At 45.6% G+C, this 16,370-nt stretch overlaps 5 protein-coding genes across 5 annotated transcripts; 3 read left to right on the top strand and 2 right to left on the bottom strand.

Annotated features, from left to right (window-relative positions):
* Positions 1–5: 5 nt before the first annotated feature.
* AGABI2DRAFT_119910 (hypothetical protein) lies at positions 6–1,343 on the top strand (the record flags this gene model as incomplete). The annotated part of the gene is made up of 2 exons (XM_006463023.1): positions 6–385; positions 1,265–1,343. The coding sequence occupies 2 exons, from the start codon at positions 6–8 to the stop codon at positions 1,341–1,343; spliced, it is 459 nt and encodes a 152-aa protein (XP_006463086.1).
* Positions 1,344–1,567: 224 nt separating this feature from the next.
* Positions 1,568–4,929, bottom strand: AGABI2DRAFT_152386 (hypothetical protein; the record flags this gene model as incomplete). The annotated part of the gene is made up of 11 exons (XM_006463022.1): positions 1,568–2,238; positions 2,302–2,579; positions 2,739–2,827; positions 2,888–2,984; positions 3,044–3,219; positions 3,279–3,420; positions 3,482–3,533; positions 3,570–3,710; positions 3,763–3,967; positions 4,027–4,541; positions 4,746–4,929. The coding sequence occupies 11 exons, from the start codon at positions 4,927–4,929 to the stop codon at positions 1,568–1,570; spliced, it is 2,550 nt and encodes an 849-aa protein (XP_006463085.1).
* A 183-nt stretch (positions 4,930–5,112) lies between these two features.
* AGABI2DRAFT_119908 (hypothetical protein) lies at positions 5,113–7,648 on the top strand (the record flags this gene model as incomplete). The annotated part of the gene is made up of 9 exons (XM_006463021.1): positions 5,113–5,436; positions 5,490–5,819; positions 5,890–6,143; positions 6,195–6,292; positions 6,359–6,507; positions 6,556–6,948; positions 6,998–7,156; positions 7,203–7,334; positions 7,391–7,648. The coding sequence occupies 9 exons, from the start codon at positions 5,113–5,115 to the stop codon at positions 7,646–7,648; spliced, it is 2,097 nt and encodes a 698-aa protein (XP_006463084.1).
* Positions 7,649–9,706: 2,058 nt separating this feature from the next.
* On the bottom strand, positions 9,707–10,411 carry AGABI2DRAFT_119907 (hypothetical protein; the record flags this gene model as incomplete). Its single annotated transcript, XM_006463020.1, has 1 exon — positions 9,707–10,411. The coding sequence occupies one exon, from the start codon at positions 10,409–10,411 to the stop codon at positions 9,707–9,709; it is 705 nt and encodes a 234-aa protein (XP_006463083.1).
* Positions 10,412–12,903: 2,492 nt separating this feature from the next.
* Positions 12,904–14,277, top strand: AGABI2DRAFT_119905 (hypothetical protein; the record flags this gene model as incomplete). The annotated part of the gene is made up of 3 exons (XM_006463019.1): positions 12,904–13,463; positions 13,520–13,611; positions 13,664–14,277. 3 exons carry the CDS (start codon positions 12,904–12,906, stop codon positions 14,275–14,277), a joined length of 1,266 nt encoding a protein of 421 aa, XP_006463082.1.
* Positions 14,278–16,370: the final 2,093 nt, after the last annotated feature.

Genomic DNA, 16,370 nt, shown 5'->3' with positions numbered 1-16,370 from the left:
CGTCTATGGCCTCGCAATCGTGCACACACGCTCCCTATGCCTGGGACACCATGTCGACGCGTTTTGGCGCGTCTCTGACGCGTCTGAGAGCCTCTACACCAACCACAACTCCCTCTGGCAGCCATACACCCTCTCCACACTCTCTGGGACCGATTTCTGGCCCTAAGAACGCGTCAATCGCTTGTTACTTTTGTGTGAGGGTAGGGCACATGCCTAGGAGGTGCAGGAAGCGAAAGAACGCGAGAAAACGCGCTCAGGAGCGCTCCAGACTGCCTGGAACATCTAAAAGTAATGTCAAAGGGCCACTTGGCCATCTGAGTGGGATAGGTGCAGCTCTTCCAGCTGTCAAGACACCACCCACTCCTCCTGGGGATGTTTCTACTGTGTTAGAACTTTGCCAGAATGTCACGGCGTCACGCTGTCACATCTGTCACATATTTTATTACATAATAATTTCCCTCTGCTGCTACAGTTCGACGGAGGCTAAACTATCGGCATACTGCTAAAATGGCACAAGCTACAGATCTACCAATTGAACTCATTGATTTAATCTTATCTTTTCTACCTCCGAACCATGCGGAGCAAGTACGATGGAGAAGGGCGGCGGCAGCCATAGGAAGGGAGCCTAGGCCAACGGACTGGAACCTATCGGGTCACCAGTGCAGGATATGCGGAAGGATGACGTTAGCAATGTGGGACGTGGAGGAGGGAAAGGCGTGGGTAATTCAGAGATGGTCAGCGTGGGGGGCTAGGTATTGGGAACTAGCAGGGTTCTTCATACTATGTCCGTGCGATGCGTTGTTGGGGAATTACTTTGGTTACTATTGGTTTGTGTAAGTAGATTACCTGTTTAGGAGTTGTTTGTACTTGTGGACACTTTTATGGTTTGTTTGGTCTTGTTGACATTTTTATGATCAAAGTTGTTCTTGTTTACATTCTTCTTACTCCACTCTTCTCTTCACATGTCAAACGCTTCTCTTCTCATGTCAAATGTATAATTAGTTTTATTTCCCATACGTACTTCTTTTCTCATGTCAGTATAAAAATAGTTACCTAGGGTAGTTGGTCTGTGCGCCGTAGTCTAGGTATATAAAGTAGGTAGAAACTTGTAGAAGACTCTGTCGAGTTCTCTTAGGTTCATGCCTAATATAACTTTTGTCACTTTCCTCTATAGTTCTTAAGTTCAGGTGTGACCTGTGACATCTCAGTCACAGTCGCCCTAACATACTGGTTCTGGCTCTCCTGGCTCTGATATTCCACTGAGAGCATCCGCTCTTGGTGCTTATTCCTCTCCCTCATCCTCTTCTTCCTCACCATCCATCAGCAAATCCGCAAACAAGTGATGGAGTGTGACGTGCATGATGGGTGTGCCCCTTGTGCTGTCACCCGCCGTCACAGGACACCAAGTTGTCACGGCATGAATCACACATTGCCACAACCTATCACACACAGCCTTTCCAATGACTCGGATTTCAATAGCCCAGGCATGAGCTTGAACGGCCCCTTTGAGCTACGAAACTTAGGGTGGATTGAAGTCGAGGGCAAGGGAATTGTTTTCTTTTTGTGACTAAGATGTACATAAGAGTTCGTGAGCATGATGGTCTATGTACTGGTTCACATAAAATGCTTGAAACGTGTCCAAGCTCCACTCGAACTTGAACTTATCAGGCATGCGTCGATTGCCAAATACAGGCATGAGGTGAGCAGCACGCAGCAAGCAGTCAAGATGCACGACAGACATAAACGGCTGTTTATGCACACCACGTAAATCGGGTTCAACTACCCAAAACCCTGTATCTGTATCACGGTCGCTAAGAGTTTTATTAAACCATTCCACCAGAGCACAAGGATAAGATGTTCCTGAGTGCTTGAAGGAAAATAATAAACGGAGACGGACTACGCTCATACCCTCAAACCCAGCCTTTTGTTGATCCTCAACTATGAATGCATAATCACGTCGAGGCTCTGCATGGCGCCACTGAGGAGTACACCGAAGACGCTCCCGATACATGCCATACAGCCCAGATGGATCAGAGGGAGCGTAAAATGTTGCGACAGCTGAATGATACACAGAAATTGTACTGTTGAGCTCTGGAAGTCGATTGAGCGGAACTGATTCTGCGGGAAAACGAGTTTCAGGATATAGTTGTTCATAGAGAAATCGTCGAGTAAGGGTTGCCAAGTTTGAAACCTGTATATAATCGGCTAAAGCATTGATGTCGCGAGGATAACCAGTTGCTTGAAGATGTCAACCTTATGTTAAAAAAACTCAGTCGTAACGTCATGATAACAGTAACTTACCAGGACGGCGAGCTAAAACCATACTACCACTTACAGGCTCGTCAACAGGGCCAGCATCATTGTCTTCATCAGCTTTGTCTCCCTTGGCCATCACATGAAAAGGATGTATCAACTTCCGCGCAACGAAATCAACCCGCAGCGCATGCAACTTGTCAAGACGTTGATTAGTTTGTAGCATTTGTCCCAGGGCATTGTAGCGATTCGAGCGTCGCCACGGTTTTTTCACAGCAGTAATGTGACGAGACTCGGTGATAGAAGAGCAGAGTCCTCCTGGAGCCCTGAATTCTTCGATGAGATATCGGTAATGGATTAATGAGTGTTGGCGAGGAAGTGAAAAGGTGTCACGGACACCAGTCTCGCGAAAGATTTCTCAATGTTGATGAAAGGAGTGAAGGGCAATGTCAAGTTGTTCTAAAGTGTGTGGCGTAAATCGTGACCGTCGAGCTATATAACAAAACTCTAAAAAGGCTGCCAGCGCCTGGATCATTTCCGAAGGAACATATCCCACCAAGGCTGGGAGATAAACCTTGGAATTAGATTAGACATGGTCAGTTTAATTGGTAGAAGGGTTTCGGGTAGAGCTTACCTTCATAAGTGCTTTAAAATCATCGCCAGTCCATTGTTTAAAACGACGACCTTCAGGGAACCTTCGAAGCCCAGGAAACGCTGGACTGGCTGCTATCCTACATGTTGTACATGATAAAACATTGAGACGAACAACATATAATGGATATTTGCATACCGTCGGTCAATATCATCCATGATCACGGCTGCTTTTGCTTTCCCTTCATGCTCCTCCAAGTATTCACCAACCCATGTCACAAGATGATCTTTGAAAGATCCCTTGATAACTTGGTGCAATAAATCGGGTGATAACATGGCATGTATATCAGCGCGTGGATAATCAGATGTAAAAGGCTGGATTTACTATGTGAGTCGAACCAAAATAATGTGGGATAAGGTAAAAGAACTCTCACAACTATCTTCATATCGATTCCATACTCATTCCATAGCTTTCCAGGATCTTCGCGAAACAGATTCGATAACAAGTCGGTGTGGTTTCGCTCTCGTGGTAATGCCCGAGGACTAGCATCAAGGTCATCAGATAATGCTGTGCATCTGAATAATGATATATAAGTTTGTCGGAGTAGTCACAGCCTGAGGATAGTGTAACACTGACTTCGCACACCAGCCCTGTACTATTCCTGCAAGTACCACTTGTTCAGGATAATCTCCAATAAAGGCAGCGAAATCATAGATGACTCAACGGTAGTGAGAATCAGGACATCGGCGAATAACCGGTGTTGACATGGCTGGACGGAGAGACTGGAAAACGGCTGAAAGAGCCATGTGAAACAACTGTTTCTTGAATGCACGGAAGTCAGGGTCATTGTCCGATTTACGATCATCTATGATCAACAATCAGTGTTGACACGTCAAAGAGTAACCTATGAGACTTACTTTTGGGTATTGGAAGAAATATAAACGGTACTACTCCATTTCGGTGGGCTCTGCGAACATTGTTATGCAGGTTTCTGATAGAGATGTACCCAGGATGGTATTCCACATGGCCTGTAGCCACAGAAACAGTGGTCTTGTCTGTCCCACAAATGATGGGACAGTACATGGACCCTGACAAGGAGGGGTCATCTCCATAGATTCGACTCTGAAGAGCCCGAGACATGAGTTTCACAGGTCTACACTTACAAATGAATCACAACTCACCGCTTGACGCCAAGCATAATTGGCCGACATAACGTTACTCCACAGTCTCTCTCCCTCCTGGTCCAGTTCAACATAGGGTAGGTAGTCGAACTCACCATCAAAATCTGGATTGTCGAGCATGCGCTTCAGTACGATGTCGGGATCTCGATACCAAATATCATACTCTTTCTTCTTCCAGCTTGAGGTGGCTTCGTCGGGAGTGTGGGGAACTGAAGCCTTCAGACATGTCCACGGTGCATCTCCGAGTTGGATAGAGTCAATTGTCTCATACAATTTGCTCGCAGACGCAAAAGGGCCAACGTCTCCATGGTTTTGTAGAAGGCTGTCGTGAATGGCACACAATTCGTTGATACTTTCAACTGACATTTCGACTCGACGGAACAAGAGATCGGCCAGCTGAAAGTCAGCATGACCCTTAAACGGTGCCCACTCATTCACAACAGTATCGGTAGAGTCTCTTGACATAGGTGGTGAATCACTAGGTAACGGATTACCAGTTGATGTACAAGGTATGGCTACAAGGTAGTCGTTAAAGACAATTCAGTCATGCAGTTTCTAAAATGCACCATTGAGATAAGGATGTAGAAGTTTCCTTGCCCTTAAGGTATTCCCTATGCCGTCTATTCCTTCATCTTCCATCAAACTAGGTTCTAATGTGAACATCGCAGGGGACGGGGCCTCGGTTAGGTCGAAGGCGATATCTTCGTCTTCAGCCTGACTTGGGTCAGCATTAGCAGGGCCAGGATCGTCTGGATCTGAGTCCATGCGAGATGCAACACGCTGTATCCAATTGGGCCGGCCATGCTTAGTTTGCACATGCTTCGTGAGCCCATGTTGGCTACGACATATCTTCGGACAACCGGGGTACTGGCAGCGCAAGCGAGAAATGGGTTTGCGTTGCATCATGGAAGAGGGGTTGTTGAGCGGGTGAGCGGGGAGAGCCGGATGTTGAGATTGTGAAATGCACACCTTAGCATCACGGAAAAGATGCTTTGGGTTTGTTAATGGATAAAACCGGGTGGTGGGCTTATAAAACACCCACCTGACAAGGCTCGAACCAGTTTCACCTTCAACGTATCCCCTCCTATGGGTGGCCGACCCACCACGCGTGCTCGAAACAAGCTCCAGCATCCAGGCAACATTCACACACGTTATGATGTGAAGCGCCGGAATACCACCGAAATCGCAGCAGATAATGTGGCCAAGGCCGATGCACGACTCGAAGCTATGCATGCAGCAGAAGAGAAACGTCGCCAACAGGTAATGGACACTGCTGAATATGAGGCTGAGCTGTGGAAACGTCTGGATGAACAGAGAGCTCACGCCACACGCCCTGACTTGCAAGAATTGTCTATTCCCGAGTCTTCACAGGCCAAACAAAAGCTGACTATAATGATCAAGAACAAAGTTGTGAGTTCCAGTACAAATCCAAGACATTTGATCATGACTTACCGTACCAAAAGGCACCCGGTCAGACACCAGCAAAACCAACGGCCAAATCCCAGTTACACTCGAGACACCCGAGTTCCAATGACATGGACGATGCATTCATTGGTGATGATGTGGTGGTGGAAGCACATCGCGATGGAAATGGATCCGAGTATGACTACCCGCCAATGTCAGTTACTGGCGCCGACTCGGACTCTGCTCCCCCCACTCTCGACAACGGCGAAGGAGATGACAGTGACGGTTCAGGTGACAGCTTATACCAACCAAACTCGGAAGGAAATAGCTCAGGGGATGATGAAATGGATAACAATAATGACTCCGAGTCAGTCATCCTACCAACGAAGGTCAGAAACTCAAACGTCATTCCAGAGAATTGTTTTCTTACATGACCCTTAACATCTCCTCTTTCTACAGAAGAGTTGTCGTGGTGACCTACGCGAGTCAGTGCAGCTAAAAATCCAGCAAATTCGGCATAAGGAACGTGTAATCGCTAGTAAACCACACACTGACGGACCTTCAGCTGCAAAGGGAGACCAGAAACGCAAAAACTTGGACCCCATGGGCAAGAAGCGGAAGGCCAGTGACCAGCACCATGAAGGGACAATGGATGCGACGGAGGATGCACAAACAATGGCCAGAACTGTACCATCCCACACCCCTCAGTCAATGTAACGTCCTTTGTCTTCTAGTCCAACCTTGTTGTGATATTCCACCTACAGACAGGTGTCAAAGCGTTCCAAAGTCGCCAGTGCATTGGGAGGTTTGAGAACGGGGTGGAAAACGTTGAAGACGGTCAACCTGGGCCCAAAGAAGACAGGTATGCGGTGTGACCAAATTGTGACAAGTGGAACGCTAACACGCGCTCGCGTCGTGTTTGTGTCAGGTGACTGCCCGGACTTGTTGAATGACAGTGCAAGTGAAACCTTTTCACACATCAACCACCATGACCCCAATTTCCCTCCCCCCACATCCGAAGACTCTTTACCAGAATGGCCGCAACAAGTGTCAATACGGGGCCGGACTACCCACCAGGTGAGATTCCTTCAGAGTAATAGAATGGTTATTGACGCTTCATCGAAGATGGGGATTAATGTTGGGCATACAACGACTAGAGATTCGGTCTCTGGCCCCCCTTCAGCTAAATCGACACCCTCAGCAGTGTTCGAGAATACCCAAGCCCGTCATTCTGATGTCACGGCAGCGGGCTTAGCTATGCGACCACCCCGAGTCAGGTTAGGTACCAAGGTGACATTTTCGAAGCATGATCTACCTTTCCCACGTGATTCCGCCTCTAGATTGGTGGCAAAATGGTCTAAAGATTTCATGGCCAGTCTCTACGACTGGTTAGCAACCCTCGATGACCCCTGGCGCGGGAATAGTCACCCCAACTATTTGGCAAAAGTGGAGGAAATTTGGATCTTGGTCTTCCCAGAGCTGCACACCAAGGCCGACCATCCGGCTATTGAATTCTTGGTGCGTCTTGATAAAGTCTTGGAGTTTCTAAGCGCTAACGAGATTCCAGGCTAGTGCAGGAATCCGCTCTTGGCGCAGCAAGATCGGGTCCAATACACTTACGATAGTCGACTCACTGTTTAAAGACAAGACGTCCGAGAGTGTTCAAGAGCAGTTGAAGTTATACTTGCCAGCACCTCAATTCCTTAGGAGGAGCCCTGATGCTACGGTACGTGTCAGCTGTTTACCTCTAATGTATCTAATCGAGTGTCTAGGAGGGGGAACGAGAAGGATGGCTTTCAGAGATATTCCTCAAGTCTTTCGTTTACCACGTTCAATGGATGATGAAGGCTAAAGGAACGCCAGTGGGTTATCCAGTTGGTGCGGCTGCTTTGACAGCAGCTGCTGTAAGTCTCTGGCTGGATGAATCAAAAAATGATTGTATCTGATTTCATTTATATAGATCGAACGCGCTTTGCAGGCTTGGGAGTCAGGTACTCGGGTTACAGCGCTGGCTGAGTTTACTCAACAGGAATGGGGTGCGATAACCCGATACTACACTCAGTCCACATCACAGTTGACAGATGACAAGTGGGACATGATCTTGAAGGCGAGTATTGCCCTGGTACCTGCGAGCAAGGCTCATAGTGTCTTACCAACTCAAGAGGAGCTCGATTCTGAGCTATTCCCCACTAATGAAAGGGCTCTTGTCTTGGATTAGAATAGTTTGGTTGATAACGTGTTTGATTCCATTGTTGTATGGCTGGCCCTTCAATGTCATTCATTGGTTCTATTTTGCGCGTGAATGGAAAATGCTACAATAACCTATTTGTGACCGTTTGTGAAGGCCAGTTGTACGGTGTATGACAGGCGCTGTAAAATGGTGTGCTGTGCAACGTTTCCTGTGCTGTACAATTCCGACATGTGAACGGACGCATCCCTATTTGTCCCGTTACCCGAAGTTGTCACGGTGTGATGGGTGTGATAGGTGTGATGGCACGCCCGTTACAGACTTGACATTTTGCTGATGTCCTCGCCACTACAGCTTGATGCTGACTTTTTCTGGCTGGCTGATACTGGTGCTACATCCCACATGACTCCTCACCGCCATTGGTTCAAATCCTACTCCCCTCATCAGCATAATGTCCAAATCTTATATGGACTTTTTTAGTCTTATTCAACGTCATACCTTAGTTTGAACTTATTTTGGGAGCACTTGAAGGCAGAGTTGACAGCTAAGTTAAAGAAAAGGTGATAAGTTGCAATAGTAATACACAAAGCAAAAAAGTCTTGGGAAATATTATGTCTTTTTCATCAAGTCATTATAAGTTCTGTTCTACTGCTCATAAAATTCCGGAAAAATCATGACAAATCTTAGAATATTAAAAAAACATAAGTTTATATGTAAGCTTTTGTCAGAAACATACCCGTTATGGAGATATCAAGATTCCATCATGGAGTGGGGGGGTCATTGTCAACTGCAGATAGACTCGTCGTAGAGCCTGCTCTACTAACCAGAAAATTCTGGAAAAATCACGATAAATCATATAATATTAAAAGAACATAAGCTTATATGTGTGTTTTGATCGAAAAACATGACAAGGATGTCATGTTTTATACTGGTTTCTGTACCGATTTTGATGATTGAAGAGTGTAAGTATATGCTTTCAAGGTCCAGGAATGCGAATCTGGTTTTAGATGTACTATCCGATCAATATTAGAGGAGCTATAGCGCAAATCTGTGTTTATCATATGTTAAATGTGCCATATCTCATTGGCTTCTCATCCAGCAAAAATTCTAATTAGATATTCGAACTCCCCAACCTCGAAAATATAGGAATACACTTTTAGATCATTGAAATCCATGCAGGAATGACCTGAAGATATCTCCTACCTATGTATGATTTGAGGAACTTTGACTCGAAAATCTCAAGTCCAGCAGTCATGTGACATCATGTGACATGTTGAACTTCTGTTTCGAGCACGACATTGATCCTTCCTCATCACCACCATCATTTCTCCCCTCCCCATCCTCTCCCTCCCCCTTTCTTGCCCTCCAGGCCTGTAATATGGTAAGTAACATCCTCTTCACCTTCCTACCTCTCCCCCAGCTGATTCTAAGCTGGTTTAGGACGCTTTTTTGCCTATTTTGGACGCTTTTTTGGGGGATTTTTGGAGGGTTATTTGAGGGGATACTCGGGGGGATGTTTGAGGGGATACTTGGGGGGATATTTCAGGGGATATTTGGAAGGATTTTGGGGATTCTTTGGTCACTGGTGAGTGCTCTCTATCTCTGTATATTTTCATACTCATTTGTTACTTGTAGGATATTTCTTTTCTCATCATCACTCCCTCATCATCCAATCTCATCCTTTTGTGTAGATTATATACAATGTATTGTATTTGTTATGCTAATATAATGACTTTCTCTATGACTTATTCAGTCTTAAGCTTCTTATAATTGACTTTATGACTTTGGCTTGTCTTATTTTTCCTTAGCTGCCTTAATTGCATGCTTTTGTGACTTGAGTATGACTTATCCTTTCTTTTCAACAATGAAATTACTTGATTGAACATCTACACCTTGGCCTCAAAGTCAGAATAAGTTTCAAAAGGAGAAAAAAAGTCTGTTTTAAAACCTGTGAGTAAATTTTTCCTTATTTTGAACTTTTTTTCATGTTTAAGTTATTTAAGTTGAACAAAAGTTGGATTTACGTTTTCCTGATGTATATAAGGCTCGCTGGTTCGTAGCGTACAGAACAGAGATACTTTACTCTTGTCATTTTTCGTGTGTCGAGAATCGTTCGAGTCTTAGTAATCGACACCTCATCACATATTTTGACATATATTCTTCTGAGTCATTTGAATCACGAAATTGGACTTGTTGTTGCAAGTGTTGTTGGAAATCTCGATCTAATTCCTCTTCAGGAATACCGGCAGCTCCCCAGTTTCGGGGATCAACTTCTTTCCCCTTGGAATGTTCATGATTCAGATCATCATCAAGGTCTCTACCATTCTCAAGCCTTGAAGGATCCACAATATTTCCCCATCGTTCCCTTATGATATCAGCTATCATATTCATGTTATTTCTAGATAGTTCTACAGCGTTATGAGCCTCTCTCATCATTTCCAAATTGTCCTGAGCAGACTTGAGTCTGTCTCGTAAATCTGTAGATACTCCAATCGGATTAAATTCCGGATTTGGAATTGTTTCACACCCTTGCTCAACCAAAGATCCAGTCCCTGCCAGACCACCTTCGGTTCTATCTTGAGCTTCGGGTTCTGCGATATCAGGCTCGACATAAGCCTGATCACCTTCAAATGAGTGAAGGGACTCCTTTGTCATTTCACTCGGTTCCCCAATTATCTCTTCCTCGAGAGCTCCCAGAACCGTTCTCTCCATTCTAGGAAAAATAGGGGTAGAAGTAGCTCCACCTCCCCTTCTCCTAGCAGCGGCTTGCGACCTGGTTTCGCGGCCCTTCATTGTACGTTTGTTTGCTCAGATGATCAGTCCAAGAGGTACAGCACGTGACAACAGGGTCTAGCGGTGAACGAAGGTGCGTAGCGTACGAGAGATTATAACATGTCAAAATATGTGACGAGGTGTCGATTACTAAGACTCGAACGATTCTCGACACACGAAAAATGACAAGAGTAAAGTATCTCTGTTCTGTACGCTACGAACCAGCGAGCCTTATATACATCAGGAAAACGTAAATCCAACTTTTGTTCAACTTAAATAACTTAAACATGAAAAAAAGTTCAAAATAAGGAAAAATTTACTCACAGGTTTTAAAACAGACTTTTTTTCTCCTTTTGAAACTTATTCTGACTTTGAGGCCAAGGTGTAGATGTTCAATCAAGTAATTTCATTGTTGAAAAGAAAGGATAAGTCATACTCAAGTCACAAAAGCATGCAATTAAGGCAGCTAAGGAAAAATAAGACAAGCCAAAGTCATAAAGTCAATTATAAGAAGCTTAAGACTGAATAAGTCATAGAGAAAGTCATTATATTAGCATAACAAATACAATACATTGTATATAATCTACACAAAAGGATGAGATTGGATGATGAGGGAGTGATGATGAGAAAAGAAATATCCTACAAGTAACAAATGAGTAACCAGCGAGCCTTATATACTCGACAGGTCAATACATTCAAGTCATTTTCCTAATCTATAGGTAATCTAGATATATGAGTTTTTATACGACCTAATAAAGAAAGGAAAAGAAAAGATAAATAAGAAAAAGGAAATGGTGATTACTAAGCCTATGCTCTACATACGCCCTCCAGAGAATTTCGAATGATTCTCTAGTTAGTAACTGTCGACCTTATACTTCTTTGTCGACCTTTGACCATGAGACTCCCAGCCATTCTTTCTTTTGAGGCTACTCGCAGCTTTGTTAACCAACAAATTCTGAATCTTTTCAGCATTTCCGCTATCTCCTCCAGTGATGTCTCGGTTCATCATAGCCGTCTTGACTTCAGACCTCGAAGGGAGATCCAAACGGAGTGGGAATTCTTCAGAGGCACGATGAATAACTCTGTCATTATTGATTAGGGCAAGTTTGATGCCAATGGTAGGGTCGGTGTTGATGATGTTAGTGACAAAGCGATAACCGACAGGTTCGACAAGACAGTGGTGTTAGGGCGACTGTGACTGAGATGTCACAGGTCACACCTGAACTTAAGAACTATAGAGGAAAGTGACAAAAGTTATATTAGGCATGAACCTAAGAGAACTCGACGGAGTCTTCTACAAGTTTCTACCTACTTTATATACCTAGACTACGGCGCACAGACCAACTACCCTAGGTAACTTATTTATATACTGACATGTGAAAAGAAGTACGTATGAGAAAGTAAACTAATTATACATTTGACATGCGAAAAGAAGAGTGGAGTAAGAAGTAAGTAAACAAAAGTAAATTGATCATAAAAATGTCAACAACACCAAACAAACCATAAAAGTGTCCACAAGTACAAACAACTCCTAAACAGGCATTCTACTCACACGAACCATCGATTCCCGAAGTAGTTACCCAACATCGCATCACATGGACATAGTATGAAGAACCCAGATAGTTCCCAATACCGAGCCCCCCATGCTGACCACCTCTGTATTACCCACACCTTTCCCTCCTCCGCGTCCCACATTGCTAACGTCATCCTTCCGCACTCCCTGCACTGGTGACCTGATAGGTCCCAACCCGCTGGTCTACTCTCCCTTCCTATTGCCGCCGCCGCCCTTCTCCATTGTACTTGCTCCGCATGGTTCGGAGGTAGAAAAGAAAAGATAAGATCAATGAGTTCAATGGGTAGATCTGTAGCTTGCGCCATTTTAGCAGTATGCCGATAGTTTAGCCTCCGTCGAACTGTAGCAGCAGAGGGAAATTATTATGTAATAAAATATGTGACAGATGTGACACCGTGACACCGTGACATTCTGGCAAGGTTCTAACACTGACTTGGATTGCTGGACTGAGGCTTGTAACACTGAGATCTTCAATCTTGAGGCTAACAGAACTTGGGAACTAATGGAACTGCCTTCAGGCAAGAAGGTAGTCAACTCTGGCTGGGTGTTCAAAGTGAAACAACTTGCCGACGGCTCAATTGAGCACTACCGGGCTCGTCTCGTTGCCAAAGGCTATTCCCAACGTCCTGGATTCAACTTCACCGAGGTCTTTGCCCCTACATTTCGTCCTGTGTCACTATGCCTCATTGTTGCTCTTGCAGCTAGAGAAGGCTACAAAATGCGCTCCGTTGACATCTCTTCTGCCTTCACCTATGGAGAACTCGAAGAGGAGATCTATAGGCGCCAACCCGAGGGCTATCACATTGGTAGTCCCAACTCTCTTGCTTTCCCTCAATCTGCTTCGTACCATTACACGAGACAGAAAACTATGTGAGACGCCATCCAACTATGGCAAATCGGTTTCCAAGGAGTCTGCACACCGAGCGAGCCACCACCACACATGCTGTCTTCAGATGGTATAGGAACGTGCCAAGGACTTTTAGTCCGCTCGTTAGGATCCAACGTGCCGCCACCACACATGCTGCCTTCGGGTAGTATAGGAACGCACTCAGGACTCGGGAACACTCAATGCGAGCCGCCACCACACATTCCGTCTTCGGATGGTATAGGAACGCGCCAAGGACCTTCGGTCCGCTCGCAAATACAAGGTTCATCATATCATATCCAGTCATGCTTCAAAGGTAATAGCTGGTATGAAATTACTGACAAGGAAGGCAATGAAGTACTTCCAAGTCATCTTCAAGGCGGTCCATGGTTCCAATCTTATCAAGGAGTCAAGGCTGCCAATTTGTCGCCACTTTTCGCTCGTCTTATGCGAGTCATGTGCAATCATGCGCCGATAGGGGAATACAGAGTGAGGTTCTTCCCAAAGGAGCCTTACAAATCATGCCAATGCGATCTCAAGTCACCGGAGACGCAGCAACATCTACTAATGGTCTGTCCTCTGTTTGTGAGGCGGATCAATCATTATGACGGGGAACACGTCATGGCACCCTTTAAGTAGTTTTAAAATAAACTATGATGATTACAAAAAAAAAAAAAAAAAAAATTGGTAGTCCCAACATGGTCTTTCGGCTGCGTAAATCGCTCTATGGCCTCAAGCAGGCTGCCAGACAGTGGAATAAGAAACTCCGGAGTGTTCTCAAGGGTATAGGCTACTCTAGGCTTCGCTCTGACAGCTCCATCTACATCACTATTAGAGCGGCAAAAAGCCAAAGGATCAACCCTACATCCCAACGCCTTGGAACGCAAGTCCAAGACAATCTGCAAAGTCATCAAGTCTCCCCTTGACTCGGTGATTGACAATCCTTCCTCAGAGAAATTCGACCCCCTCTCTGAACATATCAAACCTGGACATCGGCTTGTGGACCGACATCCAGAGAAAGTCAAATTTGTGCTCATGCCAAAGAACCGCAAAGACAGAGCCGAATACCACAACAACCTGAACCTTGCTCCTGTAACGGAACCGAACGCCTTGCATTTATTCACAGCAGGCGTCAAACACAAGTTCGATCCAAGCGTGCCCGTGCTGCATCGAACTCACTCGCATATCGCGCTTGTCACAGTCTTCAAAGGACAAGCTGTAACTTCTAAAACGAGGGCCGCCGGAAGGCAGGTCAACAAAGAAACAATTGTCGGATGGTCTACATTTCTGGCATTAATCAAAGCGCATAAGAAGCTTCAAAAAGGATGGCCTATTTCCAAAGTCATCCTTTACACTACGTCCCAGTTGATTGTCAAAAATCTGATGTCAACTAACTCCAAACCGCTTGGATCACAGCTTTCCATTGCTGTATCCCTCCCTAGCCTTTGATGCCATTGCTATGTTGAACATAGAATGTACGCGACACGGTGGCGAGTCTAACAGTCTTAGAAACGAGGCAAACGGACAAGAACTGACTGAGCAATCCTAGGAACAACTGTGGATACACTGTAAGAAGCTATATTGTGTTCCAATAACTTGTACTCACCTGTGGATACACTGTAAGAAGCTAAGGCCTCTGAAGCGTCCACAGGGAAGTTCAACCATACATGACTAAGCTATCATGTGACTACACTCATCTGCATATCTCTAAGTCCACCAATAACACTTGTAGACTGCTTGCTCACTCTAACACACCCCCTTGATCCAGCCAGTCTTTTTTTTTTTTTTTTTTTTTTTAATCAAGTGGCTGTTCGAGCCTTCTATTCCAGCGGTATAAGTACATGCAAACACTATGTACAACGTGCTGAGAATAAGGTTACCATGACGCGTTACCAAGAGAGAAAGAAAACATATCCTACGCGACGAGGTCAAGCGCTAACGTAGAGAGAAAGAAAAATAAAAGTCCAATCGAAAAATAGTAGTACATCAGTACGCAGCCCCGGAACGAATCAAACAGCCAGGCACGAACTATACCTAGTACCGGAACGTGAGACCAAGATAAAATCAAGCGGAGAATAGTCATAGAAAAATGAAAATGAATGGCGGTAGGCCAAGCCGGCGCTAACTCCCGAAACGCGGTTTGACGCACGCTGATCACTTCTTAGGGAATTGGCACCTCAGCCAATCCCTATCAAATCGGTTCTGCCAAAACGGACACGAAGTGTCCGTTGCAGAGTGGTCGCGTTTAGTCTTGCCTGCCGCACTACAGTTGACGCAAGACCGTGCTTCTGGATCGCGCTTCGAGTGGGCGCAGTATTCGTGATGGGCGGCTTCCGAATGAGGGAGCCCGCAGAGAGGACAGCGAATGCCTTTTGATCGGCATACGGAAGAATGATGACCCCATCTCATGCACCAAGTGCACAAGGCAGAGCCGGGCCGTGGAGGATCCAGCCAGTCTACTCAAGTCCCAGTAGTGGAACAGCAAACTCAACTACCTTCTTTGCGACAGCCTTGGTTAAGATGTCGGCCACTTGCTCGTGAGTCGAAACATACAAAGGATCTATGAGTCCTTCTTCAACAGCCTCCCGGAGCCAGTAGAAGCGCAGGCCTAGGTGTTTCATGCATCCGTGATGCTCTGGATTCTTGGCTACACTGATTCCTGACTTGTTATCAACGAATAAAGTCGAAGGAAGTGCCGGAGGGAAGCCAAACTCAGTCAGAATATTCCTAGTCCACTTGATCTCCTTGCCAGCCTTGACAGCAGCAACAAACTCAGCCTCAGTGCTCGAGAGAGTCACAAATGGCTGGCGCTTAGAAGACCAACCTACAGCAGCACCCGAGACTAGAGTCACATAACCACCCGTAGCTCGACCTGTAGCCTTGCAGGCTCCATGAGAGGCGTCCGAGTAGGTAGTGAAGAGCTCTTCCAAGTCACTAGCTTGATAGACTAGCTTGTAGTGCATAGTGCCAATGAGATACCGGAATAAGTGCTTGACTGCAAGCCAGTGAGCTGGAGCTGGGTTCGAGTTGAACCTCCCGAGATAGGAGACAGCATAGGCAATGTCGGGACGAGTCATAGTGGCCAGATACTGAAGGGCACCTACAGCATTGAGATAAGGAACTGACTTCATCTCAGCCTGATCCTCGAGTGAAGGAATAATGTCCGAGAGCTCAGATCCTGGAGCGAGTGGAGTGGATAAGGGATTAGCATCATCCATATTGAAGCGTTCTAGGAGCTCCTTGATGTAGTGCTCCTGTGAGAGGGAGATAGTGTGATGAGAGCGATCCTGCTTCACCTGAATGCCTAGTAGTAGTGTGGTAGAGCCGAGATCACGGAGTTTGAAGTGTTTCGAGAGCTCAGTGACTGCCGAAGTCATAGCTGCATCACTCTTCGAGACAAGAGTAATGTCGTCAATGAAGATAGGAACAATGACCTTAATGTCACCTTTGGAATAGATGTAGATGGAGCTGTCGGAGCGCAGCCTAGAGTAGCCAATATCCTCAAGAACACCCTGGAGTTTCTTATTCCACTGCCTGGCAGC

This window comes from Agaricus bisporus (assembly GCF_000300575.1).
Source record: "Agaricus bisporus var. bisporus H97 unplaced genomic scaffold AGABI2scaffold_8, whole genome shotgun sequence".
Taxonomy (NCBI): domain Eukaryota; kingdom Fungi; phylum Basidiomycota; class Agaricomycetes; order Agaricales; family Agaricaceae; genus Agaricus; species Agaricus bisporus.
Note: the sequence above shows the minus strand (reverse complement) of the source record. Positions and strands in the feature narration are given on the sequence as shown.